The sequence below is a fragment of the Falco rusticolus genome, chromosome 1, assembly GCF_015220075.1.
Source record: "Falco rusticolus isolate bFalRus1 chromosome 1, bFalRus1.pri, whole genome shotgun sequence".
In the NCBI taxonomy this organism is placed as follows: domain Eukaryota; kingdom Metazoa; phylum Chordata; class Aves; order Falconiformes; family Falconidae; genus Falco; species Falco rusticolus.
Window position 1 is genome coordinate 37,988,441 of NC_051187.1, and position 14,735 is coordinate 38,003,175.

At 35.2% G+C, this 14,735-nt stretch overlaps 1 protein-coding gene across 2 annotated transcripts in view; it reads left to right on the plus strand.

The window, feature by feature from the left end:
- The window catches only part of SPECC1L (sperm antigen with calponin homology and coiled-coil domains 1 like), a 70,167-nt gene that overhangs the window by 38,800 nt on the left and 16,632 nt on the right, over positions 1-14,735 (plus strand). For both annotated transcript variants that reach the window (XM_037410600.1, XM_037410686.1), the window contains 4 exons: positions 2,594-2,684; positions 4,572-4,655; positions 6,499-6,655; positions 10,125-10,227. In XM_037410600.1, the coding sequence (XP_037266497.1) occupies positions 2,594-2,684; positions 4,572-4,655; positions 6,499-6,655; positions 10,125-10,227 (435 nt within the window). The remainder of the gene's footprint in view (positions 1-2,593; positions 2,685-4,571; positions 4,656-6,498; positions 6,656-10,124; positions 10,228-14,735) is intronic.

Below are 14,735 nucleotides of genomic sequence, written 5' to 3' on the forward strand. Positions count from 1 at the left end.
GTAATTGTTGATGATCTTAGCACCTTTATCTGTTACTGAAATTATGTTATACCAAGACTACTATGTAGAAATGTGTTTCTGTGAACAATTGTCTTCATACATCACATCAAAATTATTCTTTGAAGTTTCTAGCATTTTCTTCTGCTAGACCTCATTGTAGGAGGAATAAGAGGATCACAGATTGCAAGGCACCTTTAGTAATTTCTGTCCCATTTGTAGCTTCAGTGAATAGCCTCAAAAGCATGTGATTCCTCTGAACTTTTGATCCTTTCCTCTGGTGTTGAGGAGTTTGAACAGCAGTGTAAAAGACAAATGGTGTTTAGCAGTTCAGTGAGCTTTAGAATATATTTCTAGTTGAAGAAAGGTATTTGTAAAGGGATTGGTAGGATCTATACATATTTGATTGCCCATCAGATGTGTTTTGGTTTTTAAGTGAAATGAGAAATGGCTGATCTGCAAATTCAGCAAAAGGTCAGCAAAGCAGAAAAGCTTTTAACATTTGTAAAATGTTTCAGGAAAAGTGATTCTGCAAGAGGCTTGTGTACTACTACTATACAGATATACCAAGTGGAACTAGATAAACATTGTGTTGTTCAGTTTCCTCTAATTTGCAGTGTATTAGTCACTACATTACTACTGGTAGTTGTAATAGTAAGATATGTAATACGGAACTAGCAACAGTGAAAGTAAGCCCTGTCTGCAGAGTCAACAGGAGCAAAAAGACAAACAGTTCATTATATAACAAGGAGACAAGACCAGTACACAGCAAGTTATCAATTGAGTAATACAACCACTTTCTGATAATATCATTAAAGGATGTTTGTTTTTAAGTGATATCCGGAAGCTGCAAAAGTGATGAAGGTGTATGGTTATCCAGCACTGTGCCTGCTTACATACCTTTGCTTCCTGGCTGAAGTTCTGTACTATCCTGTCTTTGTGATGACAATCTGAAAGCTAACCAAAATGAAATCTTTTTATTTTAGCTTCATTATGTAGCTATTGTAGTTGTTTCCGGGGGGGGTGGGGGGTGGGGGTGTGGTGTTAGAAAAAATGGTTCTCATTGGTACAGTCCTTGGCTTTTACTTAAATAAAATTAAGTGGGTGAAGTGAACATTAAATGTAATTCAAATCTGAAGTACCAACTCTTATGGGAAGGTGTTGTAGGCACTTCTGTGCATGACTCAAAATCACAGTCACTTTCATCTGCACATTTAAAGGAATAATCTGTGTAATGTATGTGCAGGATTTTTGATATATGAAGTGAGGAAGTTCTTCATACTGTATGTTGGCAATTGTTTTCTCCATTTGATTTCTAGCACAAAAGTATAACTCTGGTTTGACTCTAAACAATGAATAAGTAGCCCTGTAATCCTGCCTGTGCTACAGGATGCTGCAAAGTATATACTGTTAACATTTTTAGTCACAATTTTGGATTTGTCTGTCTTGCCTACATGATTTGGTGTGAGAAATATCTGACCTTTATTATCTTATGAAGATAAGGCTCCTTTAACCTTCTCATCTAATCTTGGGCCAGATGGAGAGCTGAAAGAGTTTTCAGGATAAACACATTACTGAACTAATTATGGTTAAATATTAGAATTCAATAGAAAGGACAGTGTGAATAAAGAATGTACTATAATTTGCAATAGGCTCTTTTAAATTATTAATTTGAAGAAAATAATTGTGGATGGTCTTCCCTGAGTCTTCAGCAACTGAATATGAGTTTGAACAACTGTAAGGTTAGTTGTTGTGTTGTATAGTTCATTTATGTGATCCTAAACAGCTTGCTTCAGTGCTATCCAATGGTTACTAAATTGTTGTGTGCAAGAGTTAACACATCTGTGATTATATACATGCGCTTTAACTGCCAGATGCCATGCATTGCTAAATGTTTTATATAAAACTTGAAAATAAAAGGATCAATTTGTAGCTAGTTTAGAGCAGAACAGTAAAGTGACCTGAGAAAGAAAAAATAATTATATTTCTCTTTTATTACATATTTGACAAATACTTAGACAAAATATCTGTCTCCAGTTGTTCACAGAGCATCTCAGTTAAATAGGTGGTAAAAAAGCTGTTGATGTTCTGAAGAAAAATATTTTTTTCAGTAGGATTTTTCTTAGCAAAGGGTATTGTGTCACTACACCCAATACACCATTATCCGAATTTCCAGGAAAAGACACAAAGCTGTAAAGACATATGTTAATAACACAAATCAAGCACTAATATCTTGGCTACAGACGTGGTTGTATTAGTTTAAATAAACACATCAAGTTTAACCAAAACAGGTTTGTACAAACAAAATATAAATTAAGGTGGAAATTAATAAAAAAACCTGCAAGTGAATTCACAACTTAATTTGCAACATTGGTTTGAGGAACAAGTTTCAGTGTCTATCTATTCAGATGAGCAAAAGCAACTGGTAAAGAGCCCACACCCTTTTTCACTAAGTATTTTTAAAGGTTCCTTTATTTTTTTAGTTCTTCCAAATCAGTAATAATGTCGTATGTGGGTTTCTAAAACTGATTCTGCAATTCAGTTTTTATTTTTTTACCTTCAAATGATACTTGACACAAGTATTTTTCCATTTCAGAGACATTCTATAAGTGGACCAATTTCAGCTTCAAAACCCCTTGCTACACTGACAGACAAAAGACCAAGCTATGCTGAAATCCCTGTTCAAGGTATTGATTCAAGTTCATTCAAACTTTGTTTTTAGCAATGCTATTAATATTTTTTTATTTTACATTTAGTTTAGTGTCCAAAGCATTAGCATTTTATATACTTTTCATTATCAAAATATTTTCATAGACTCATAGGATAACTCACATTCAAGTTTTTATTACTTTGTTTCATCACAGATGGTGGCATGTAATAAAGATGCTTTTTTTTAATTTTCAACAAATGATTGTGTGCTGATAACTCAGCATAATTCTGACAGTTTTTAATGTGTGCACAAACTGAGATCACTTGCAAAATCAAGATAAGATGATTCAGGGACATGTCTTGCAGCTGTCTTCCAGATATTAAAAATACACACTTCTGGGGTTACATTATGCATTGTGCAGTTGCGGTTTTCTTTTTCCCCCAAAATGAAACAAGGAAGATGGTTGGCATTGCATTGCATTGCATGTGAATAACTAAATACAAACTTACTAAGTATTGAATCTTCAGGAGCCAGATGAAAAATTGAATGGAATTGAGTGTTGATTTATCTGTTTCCCAATATTTCCATGTTCTGTGAACTTTGTTTTGTCTCTCAAAACACTGTTCACAATGTGCTCTTCCTGTGAGAATGAATGGCTATCATGTGTTGGGTGTAGCACTCTGATTTATGCCTGCTTTAGGGGGTTTTTTGTAGATGTTTCTCAAGATAATCCCCATATGACTCCAGACTGAATATTTCCTCTCAATTTGGTATTCCCGAGGTCTGATGCTTTCTAAAGGGTTGGGGTGGGTTTTTTGTAGCACTTCATAACAGTCTGTATGTGCCAGATTTCCTTCTTGCTTTTGTTGAATGCATATTGAGGTTATTTGTACAGTGCAGCTGGAGTTTTAATTTTAGAAACTTCGATATTTTTAGGATTATTGAAATGCCTTTCCAAGAAGATAGTTTAGGATTCTTTAATTGTTACAGCGTTCATGGTAGACATAAGCTTAAACACAAAATGAATGGTACGCTTTACATAGTTTTTGTGTTTTCATTAGAGTCAGTTAATGCAGCAGCATTCCAAGAGAATGCGCCAGACGGAATTCCTGTTTACAACAGTATATATTTTTTAAAGTATCTCTGTAGCAATATATGTTTCTTATGTCACGTTTTCAATTAATGAATGAGTTTCACTTCTTTTAATTCTCATTCTTCATTTTCATGGGGTTTCGTGTTTAAATGTTACTGCCTTCCAGGAGTTTCTACATAGGAATATGTAATTTTTTTGTTTACAGTCTAAAGGTTTTATTTGAAGGAATATTTCTTCAATAATAGGAAATAGTTTTGATTTGATGCTACAGAAAATGAATTTTGTTATAACATGTTTTTACTTATGGCAGTAGATAGAACTAATCTTTCTGTATGGTATGTAAAGGCACCTTTTAGACTCCACTGCACGGAGGAGGAAAAAAAAAGTTGTTTGTTTTTATTTAAAAAATTGAAAAAAACCCAACAAACCAAAGGGAAAAATAATATCACATACAGGACAAAGCAATCTGCGTTACCAATCCACATTGTGAATGCCATATTGAGTACTTTTGGCCATGTGCTAAATGGGATTCCTTCCTCAGCCTTTTGGTTTAACAATTCATTTTTTATAGACCAGGGCCAGTGGTTTAATAAAAGGCCTTAGGGGCAGAAGGATTAAGAAGGTCATGATGTTTTCATAGTGAACTTCATTGGTAATGAACAAATTTAGGCGTTCTTTCACACAAATAAAATCAGTTGTTCTCACTAAAACAGCCAAACGCAGGCACTCGTAGACAATATTACTCATACCTAAATGTCTTACATTTAACTGGAATCTTTGTTAATGATGTTTTGGTTGTTTTTTTGTTTGTTTTTTTTTTTTTTTGTCCAGAACATTTGTTGAGAACATCTTCTACGAGCAGGCCAGCATCTTTGCCAAGAGTACCTGCTATGGAAAGTGCCAAATCTATTTCTGGTAATATCACGTTTTTTAGATGAATGGTAAAATTAGGAACTCTCAACACAGCACTTAAAGATCTACTTTACATAGTCAAGAGAGAACTTTGGTCTTTGGACCATCAAGCTCTTGTAAAAACCACTCTTATTTGGATATTTGGACGAGCTTATTTTTTAGCGTTCAGGTATTCTATTGAAGTGTTTGGGGAAAGAAACTAAAGTCCAGCAGCAGAAGAATATTCTATTTTATTGTATCAAGTGGAACTGAAGAGTCTTGTTTTTAATTGTCCATCTAGTGTCCTTATTGGTGGATATACCAGATGGATGAGTACGAGTCATGCATGTAACAGTTGACTTCTGTGTCATCTTTCCTTTTATTACAAATAATTTTGGGGTGCAAGGAATGAGGAAAAAACTGTTCCTAGCTGTTACTTTTTACTGCTTGGTTGTAGGATTTTTATTATTTTTCTTTGAGGCAGAGAGACATACTGCCTTTCCCTAATTATGCACTAACATTTTTGTTTGTGTAAAGAATTACTGTCAGTTGTTTAAAACCATTGGGTTTAAAGGAGGATTGTTCTTTTTAGCTAACAAATTCATAAGTATACATTATGTAATGCGTATAAATGTTTTCCCATATTACTTAGCAAAATGTCTACCCATTCTGTAGAACAAAAGAATGTTTGCAGTGAATCATTTTTAAATAGTCCATTGTGTGACTGGCATAACCCATATTCTTCGGTATTACTCAGTGGTTGCAGCACATTGGATGTTAATTTTGGATTTTTTAAAAACAGACATTCTAAACAGAAGCTTATGTTGAGTGTTAGGTTACTATCAAGCTGATATCTCAGTATCAGCAAAGGCTTCTAAACACAAGTCTTTGAGATTAATAGCACAAATAATCTGATACTGTGAAAATGATACTTTCTACAACCTAGGCAGAACTACTTTGAGAGAAGCACTTTTTAAAACCACCTATATTTGAGTAAATGGTTTCAGGAAGAAAATGTGTTTTACATCATCTTGATGTGTTCTAAAAAAAAGTCCACCCAAAAGTGTCTGGTATTTATAAATCAGTGTACTTGCCCCACATCATTAGAAAATAAGTCTCTGATATATGTGGCAAGTTGTATCTTTGATTTGCACAAACATAAAGAATGGTGGCTACTTAGCTATAAAAGGCAAACCTCATACTTTTAACTGGAAATGCTTCCATGTAGAGAAAACATAACCATTCCAAATCTGGTTTTACAAGATGTAGTGCTTGTGCATTTATTCAAAATTACAATTGTTTGTCCTTTGATAAAATGAAGCAAGCTCTGTGGACTGTGGAATGTGACTGAATGGTGTCAGGTCAATCTTTGATATAGTTGAAGAGATTTAATAAATGTCCAGAGCATCACATACATGCCTATTCTTGATTAAAATTAAGTGGATATAAAGCAGCTGTCATCTCTGAACTGTTTTGGTTTTCTTTTCTTGTAACTAATTGAAGCTTAGCAACATAACTACATGGACTAGAGGAAATCAAATGCTTTAGTGTTAAAATTCCTTCTCATTCATGAAATCCTTCAAAAGGAAGTAGCAATATTCCATTAAGATATGTTCATCAAATCATCTTTTGATGAATTTTCTTTCATCAAAAAATCTTCAAGATACAGGCTTGATTGTAAACATTAGTAGTGTGGTCTAAATCCTTGATACTTCCGAAGTGGAAAATACCAAGAAATGTGTTGAAGCCTAGTATTGGATATAGGTTTCTATGCATGGTTTCTCAACTAATGCTTGTCAGAGAGTGAGAATAAGTTTAAAGTTTTCATGTTTGGAAATGGTAAATATATGGGCATTTTCCCACATAGTCTCTAGAAGAAGTAGTGAAGAAATCAAGCGAGATATCAGTGCACCTGATGGGGCATCTCCAGCATCTCTCATGGCAATGGGCACCACCTCACCACAGCTGTCACTCTCATCTTCTCCTACGGCATCAGTCACCCCTACAACCAGGAGTCGAATAAGGTAAAAACTCTCTCTTGTGGTGCACTGCAATAGGTTAATGTCATAGTTAGCTGTCTGTGTGTATCTAGTGTATAATACTGGCACTAAGACTGCAGATCCTGCTGCCCCCTGTACAGTAACGATCCTCAGTAATCTTTGAGATTTTCAGCAAGTGTTTTCTGCAGTTCAGTATATATTTAAAAAGTTAGACCAGAAGTTAGGCTTTTTAGAGCTTATGAGTTTAATATCAAAACTTTATGCCCCAGTAGGGACCAAGCTAAGTCATGTCACTAAATAATAGCATTGTATCAGTTAAAAATACAATGAAGCCAAATTCAAGAACTAAGCTTAGGACATGTTGAACAAGTCTTCCAGAGTGGCTTGGACCCAGGGAGACTACATTATAAACCTTAACTTTTGTAATCACACCTGAAGACAAAAAGCAGCATGACTAGGTCTTAATTCCAGACACTGCCAGGTCTTCTAAATAGCTATGAGTGAGTGGGCCTGGGTTATTTGTCCCATAGATGAAATCATAATGCAAGTCTAAGTAACACATGGCCAGGCAACTCCTTTCATTAGTAAGATAAAAAGATAATTCTGTGATAAATTAAGATTTTCCTATCTGTAGTTTATCAGTCAGAGGACTTTGAAGTATTTAAGCCTTGTGTTATGCAAGTGAAGTATGTACTTAGCCCTGCTTCATACTAGGAAACTGGCAGGCAAAGGTTAAATTACTTTCTCAAGACCACTTAACACAGAGTTCCTGGCAAACCTTTTGTACAACAGAAATATTAAACTCTTAATGTTCTGAGACATCTGTGATAATTAATTATTACATTATAAAATTGTGAAGTGGGTGTGGGTGCTATTGAAACTTAGTTCCTTGAAATCAGCTGAGACGTGCCTTAGTGCTGCTCTCTTTCACTATGTAGAAATTAAGGTGAGTTTGGATCTGTGGGTACTTTGCCAGCAGCAATTAATATCGTGTGTTAGCACCTAAATTTAGACTTATCCCGAAATAAGGATGAAAGCAAAAAAAAAACCAACCCAAAACCAAACACCTGTATATGGACTTTGAACTGGTAGTATATAAAATTGCATTGATGGCAGCCTGCAGACTGTAGTAAATAGCATGGCATTTAGTGTTAAAATCGTGCAGTTACAATTATGATATCATTATGATGCTGCCTGATCATTGACTACAGTGCTAAGCAGTACAAGATGACTTAGCAGTGGAATTTGCAGTGGTGGGTGTGTGGTGATGAGCACACTCTTGGGAGCTATCCTCAGAATGTCACTGCTGGACTACAATTTGTTATGTGATCAGGTTTCTTCTCCCCCTGTCGTCTTCTGAAAGTTGTTAAATAAATAGTTATTGCTGTAGTTCACTAAAACAAATACCTGCAGTTTACTGTTCCCTGTTCTAGCTGAAACTCTATTGGCTCTTTGATTTGGAATACAGTTGACCTAATATACTAACTTGTAAGACTTATATGTCAAACCATTGTCTCCATAGAACTTACGCTTATTTATTTTCTTCAGCAGTGTTTTCGTAACTGTGAGAACCTGATGTAAACCATGTGCTCTTACTGGAATTTGAGAACAGGCTGTACAGCTCTCTAATGGCTAAACAGTATGCTTAGCATAAAGAGGGGGAGCATTTCATTTGAGTTTTCATATGTTGTCCCAAATCTTTGTTCTAAAGTTCCTATAGTGTTGCCTAATCTTCATTGTAGATTGAATGTGCAATCCCATTGTTGTTTGTTTCAATCACCAATGAAAAAAATACACCAGTTGGGGTTGTTGAAGTATGTACTGATTTAAAACCTGAACTATAGAATTTCTTGAAGCATCGTTGTGGCTGTGTGGTGTCTATGAAGTTTAAATACAGTAATCTATTCAGATAATTTATTTCGTATTTAGAACACACAATTAGTAACTTCCTTGTGTTAAATCTCTCTGAGAGTAGCAGTTAGGTTTGGAGGCTCATACTGCTATCTTGCATGCTGAAGGGCACTTACTCTTTACTGTTTATTGTTTTGCTGTGCATACATTTTCATGGATGTTTCAAATGTTATCTCTTTCTAAGAAGCTTTGAGATCTTGCCATCTGTATTTCAGTGAAGACTGGCCAAGCAAATTACAACACATATACTTAAGATTAATGCCTTAAGAATATTTTGTTGCATGCTGGCACATGTTCTCTTCTTTATGCATTGAGTGACAGGTGCTGATAGGTGGAATAGTCTCTGGTGTTCTGTTGGTAGCAGACAAGAACAAAGAAATCCGCATTCCCTGGATGCTTTCTTTTCCCCTAGCAGGACCTGCAGAATTGCTAGTTGTAAATCTGTAGCACAGAATCCACTGAAAATACCATGTATTTCCATATTCCACCCCTCTTTCCAGTCAGCAAATGGGTTGTGAAGAACAAAAGAGTTGGAGATTTGAGAGCGAATGTGTACAATCTGTAGGTCGTCTTGGAAATATTCAAAAGGAGTAACTTAGGGTATCATCTTTGTGGATGTTGTGAAAATCTTGCTTACATCTGTGTAGAACTCTTTAAACAATGGTAAATGAGGAAAACTGCAGTATGGATTTACCAATAGCTCTCCTAATTTTCTAAATGGAAATTATTAAAAATAAGAACAACTGCTGGCATACTCTGTCCAATAACTAAGTTCCATAATGGTGTAATACCTAGTCTTTTTGTGAAAGACTGTTCACTCGACTTTCTATAGAAATACAGAATCATGTAACCAGGCCATTACAAAAATATTAATCTCTATAATACTTTTTTTTTTCTAAGCCCTTATTTCTGAAGTCTGATAAAGAGATGCTTATAATATAGGACTCATGAAAAAATGGCCAGCTCTGATATCATCATTCTTTTCTTTCTCAGTCTTTCCTTCAAAAAAAATATTATTTGAGATAGCTTGACAGACTGGAAGTGAAATTGATAGTTCTTATTGTACCAGTATATCAAATGGCAGAGCAGCCTAGTTAGATCTGCCCCCTCTTTTTTGAGAACTCCAGATCTCAGGCAAATGTTCTGGTAATAATGCCGTTCTGCTAATAGGCAAACTTGTTTCAAGGTGACATTTGTAATCAGCCATGAGATGCAAAAGAGATAGCATCAGTTTATTCTCTTTCTAAATACAAAATAAAGTCACTTGAGTTAGCTTAATAGTTCAAGCTGGTACTTACCATGTTATGAGTTTAATTTTCTGAAACTTAGAAAAAAATATAATTGAGGTTGAAAGACCTAGAAAAAAGTTTATTTTAAAGGAAGAAGGATGATTTGCTAATGAATTAGTTACTCCAAAATAACTCTCTACAAGTGTTTTTGTGTATTCTGTTTTTCAGTCAGTAGTGCTATACCTTACTACTTTTACTGTGACAATAATTTTTTTTTTAAGCTTTTACAATATGTCTTTCTGTTGCAAAAGTTACATTACAAGCTCTAAGTTGCACCTTTGCCTTGTTCCTAGGGAAGAGAGGAAAGATCCCTTGTCTGCCCTAGCAAGAGAATATGGAGGATCCAAGAGAAATGCCTTGCTGAAATGGTGCCAGAAAAAAACAGAAGGATATCAGGTAACTGTAGAGCTGTTTAACATAGCATACTTGTAGCTGCAACACATTAGAATCTGCCATTGGCATAAACCAGGCTGCTCCACAGTTGACTGCATAGATTGCAATGGCACTGGTATGTACTGTACTCTCGTCCTGGTACACATGCTACAAGTCCTAACCTAACTAACGTTAATAGCTCTTTAGTCACTTTACTCCATGCCGATAATAGGTGTTTTCTTAAGGGGGCAGCTGACCTCCTATTGAGGCACTTCAAACAGCCTTTTGCAGATTGCATTTCTGAAACTGTAACTGAAACTTTAGCAACTTAAGGTTTAAATTAATGTTTCCCAAAAGCAGTTAGAGTACCATTTCTCAGATTTGAGAGAGATTATTTTTTTTATATATATAGGTAATTAGTGTAGGGGTTTTTTGATCTTTCAATGTGGTCTCATTCAGTCTATTTAAGGACAGTTTGTTTTGTGAAGACCACATTGTCTTGCATTTTGAACTTGGCTTTCTACTGCAGTTCAAGAATTTTTTTTCAGTTAGTCCAAATGTTATCAGAAGCCAAAAGAACTAACAAGATAACTATCCAGAGTTCTCCTGATTACATTATTTTTTCAAAAGAATAGTGCCTTCAGCAAACTAAACCAGGATGTTAACAGTCTGACCGTGATGTATTTGTTTGGTTAACTTGTATTGAAAGCGTTTGGAGTTCCCAACACAATCCTCAGTTTAAGAACTTTACTCTTTCCATGACTTGAGACTTACAATGCAGGAGGAAGTTGAGAGCCGCATAACAGGATGATTGCCCATCCATAGGAAAAGTCGTCTTTCAGTACAATGGACAGGCTTGTGATGTAAGCCCTCACCCCTCTTCCTGTGGCACGTCTAGTACTAAACTATGCTATTTCTGAGGATAAGCTTCTTTGTGGAAAAAGCCTTTCTCCTTCCCCACATTTTAAGAAAGGCAGGATGTTATATTTCTTTATAAATCCTTTAAAACTGAATGCAAAAATATTTTCCTATGTTGTCTTGAAATGAAAGATGAATTTGACAGCTTCCTTATCTGATTAGGAAAAGTAATAGAAAGTATTCCAAACTTTTCGTTCTATAGTTGTGTGCAAGAGCATGCTTTTGTTTATATAGATTGCTGCTTATATTTACTTGTTTTATAAATGCTAGTAGAAGAATAGGTTTTGAGACTCACTGTCCTTGCTTCAACAACTGTAATGTGGTTCGCTGCTTGTGTTGCTACTAAGAGACCATAGCGTATAGCTTTTGTAGGACCAATGTGTGCTTCTTTTGAAAGAGTGAGATAATATCAGGAGGTTATATTAAATTAGTTTTTGGAGAGAAACGTCTTTTGCTTTAGGCACACTCATTTTTCATTTCTTTGTTGTACAGAATTTGATTATTTTCAGCATCCCCTGAAATTCAGTTCTGGTTGAACACCATGTTAGTCGTGTTCTAATGTTTTAAAAATACCTAGCATTGTATTCCCTGTGAATAATGCTTATCCAGATTTCTGGCATCTCAGTGTTATCAATACCAGATGAGATTTATTTTTTTTTTTTTAATTGAAGCTAAAACTAACCAGCTTAAATTTTATTTTTAAACTACATGGACTCAAAACTGACAAACAGCAAACAAGCATCAAAATAATGAATGTCTTCCTTCTTCATTCAAGCCTACTTATGGTACCTAGCTCTCTGCCTCCTTCCCTGTCACCTGAATATTGACAGGGTACCCTTTCCTACCTCCAGCTCCTCCTTGTGTCTGTCTGACTGCCACAGTTCCCTTTTGTCTCCAGCATTCCCCATCATTATAACTTCTACTTTTCTTCTGTACCACTGTTTGCTTTTGATTGGCTTGGCATCTGGGCAAGAGCCAGCATGTGCTTTTTAGAGCTACCTGCATGCTGACTGACTTCTGTCTCTGAGCTGCTGTGTGAGCCGCACAGAATGGAGAAATCATAAATATCCTGGCCTTTTCCTCTCTAGGAATAGCAGTAGGTCCACTTTCTATCTGGTCATCAATTTCTATCCTGTTACCAATTTAAATCGATGTTAGCTATTGTTTATTTAGTTAGTTACAAACTAATATATTTTGAGCTGGATATTGGGGAATAGTTGAATTTTTGGTTTATACACAGACTAATAAGTAGAAATCACACAAATAGCCAGGTATAAATCTTAATTTCAAAGAAACTGTTTAAAATGTACAGTTATAGGTGAGCTGCCAGTGGCTTAAAATGTTAAAAACAATGATTGATATAGCTGGCTTACCCTTATTAATGAGCAGCAGCATGCAATTGAACGTTATTCCTTTTGTAGGTCAGCTGTAGTTCTTGAGCTGCTTTTTATTCCATTTTTTGAAAATACTAAAGAAAAACCAAAACAAAATCAAAATGCAACCAACAAACCAAAACACACCAAGGTCTGTGCTGTTTCACAGAGGAAAGGTTTCCTTTATTCACAAGGTGCTTGTGGAGAACATAGTACTACGTAATTGCTTGGTATAACTAGTATTGTTTTAGTCTGATCAAGTAAAATCAAAGAATAACTTCTGCTCTCCTATCCCCTTGGGGAAATTACTTTTGAGTTTTTGATTAAAAGTCTTAAGTATATCTGCTTTAGAAGCTTGAAATTTTGTGAATGCTAAGTAAGTTAAAGGTAATAGTGTGGTGAGCTCTAATTTCAGCCCATTATAGTGGAAGCGTTTTATTTAAAGCCCTTCACGCATATTCACAGACATCTATGCCAAACTGTGCTTTCTACCTGTGACAGATATATAGTTCCACATAGCACAATTTTTAAAGGTATCTTAAGACTTTATCTTCTGTGAATGCATTATAAGAAACAAGCTAATACCTAAACCTATTAAAAAACTATACTAAATTACCTCATTGTGCAGTTTTCTTGATTTGTTTAAGCAAATTTTGAAGGGAGTAAATGAATTAATTTCTTGAAATGTAGTTGTTAAACAGTATTTAACTGTGTTCCAATCTTATATTTTTTAAATAAATAAACTAAGCTTAAGCCAATGAAAATATGACAAATTCCTACTGATGTAAAAAACTGTATGGCTTTTTCTGTTACTATATTCTTGCTTTTAATATACATGCTTTCTGAATGTTGTTTGCAAGCAGAATTTCTCCTTGAAGCTTAAGTTCGGAGAACGGTGATCTGCAGAAGGTCATTGCAGAACTAACAGTAGGCAGGTTCTGTATTAACTTTCATCTAGAGCCTGTTCGGTCTAGCCAGTATTGCACTCACTAAGTTACTGAGTTTAATTATATTCAGGGCTGAACAGATCCCTAAGCCCCAAAGAGAGAGGGTTGCTCTCTTAAGATAAGGGTGGGGTTTTTTAAGCATTTAGATAAAGGAGGAGCAAATCACCTTTAGTTTTCAGATGAACAGACACAAAATACTTGAAACAGAATCATCTATCAGCTTTGCTAAGGATCTGACATACTGATTCAGAGTGCTGTGCCAAGTGCTGCATTTTCCAGAGAGAAGAGAATTCTCCTGGTTCCTCTAAAATATGTGCAGTGTCATAAAACTGTCACAAATTACAGATTTCTTCAAAGCATAAAGTAATCCTGTCCAACTGTTATGGAGCATTTACCCCAGCTCGAACACAGCTACTTTCATTTTGAATACACAACTAATAAAAGTCCAAAAAAGGATGTGAGCATGCATGTTTCGTGTTATGAAGGGGACCAATAAACAGGATACACACATCCTTATGCATTCTTATCTACAGCAATATTTCAACTTATTTTCCGGTTTTTGGCAGCATTCTGAGAGATAATTCGCTTCCAGAAGTCTGACACCAAAAAAGCAATTGCCACAAGATAGCAGCAAGAACAGACTAATTTATTTTTTTTAACATTTCTTTAAACTTTCCATGCTTCCTAATTACAAATACACTGGAAAACCTCCTTCATACAGCTTTGTAGTACCTGTTCTCTAATTCATGCAATAATGCTTTTTTTCTGGAAAGACCACCTAATTTTTACCTCCTATACAGATCAAAGCTACATGTCTAACAAAAAATGTGAAACTTACTGTCTGCATGGCAGCAATAAACAATAAAACTGTTTAGTGATTCAGCAGTGTGATTGAGTATGAAGGTATGTGTATCCAATGCTATGCTGAATGTACCTTGAAATCAAGCAATGCTTTAATTTGTACTCAAGTAATAAGGGTAGAATAACAAAGCTAAAGTTAAAAGGTGGGTCGGGTTGCTTTTTTTTTTTAAACCTGTTCTTATATAGACATGTGTCTATCGACACTAAGCTAGATCATATTCTACTCAAAGTATTATACTGATTTTTTAAAAAGCACAAAAAGAGGACAAGACTGTGTTCTTATGTAAGCCTATGTTCAAATAATGACTCTTAAGTTGTGCATGCTCTCCCTGGTGCTGTCTGGTTGATTCGTCAAAGTAGTTAGGCTGCTGAAACACTTCTCCTCTTGGTTTAAGCTGTGATGCCTTAGCCAAAAATTGTTAAGGAAGGACAT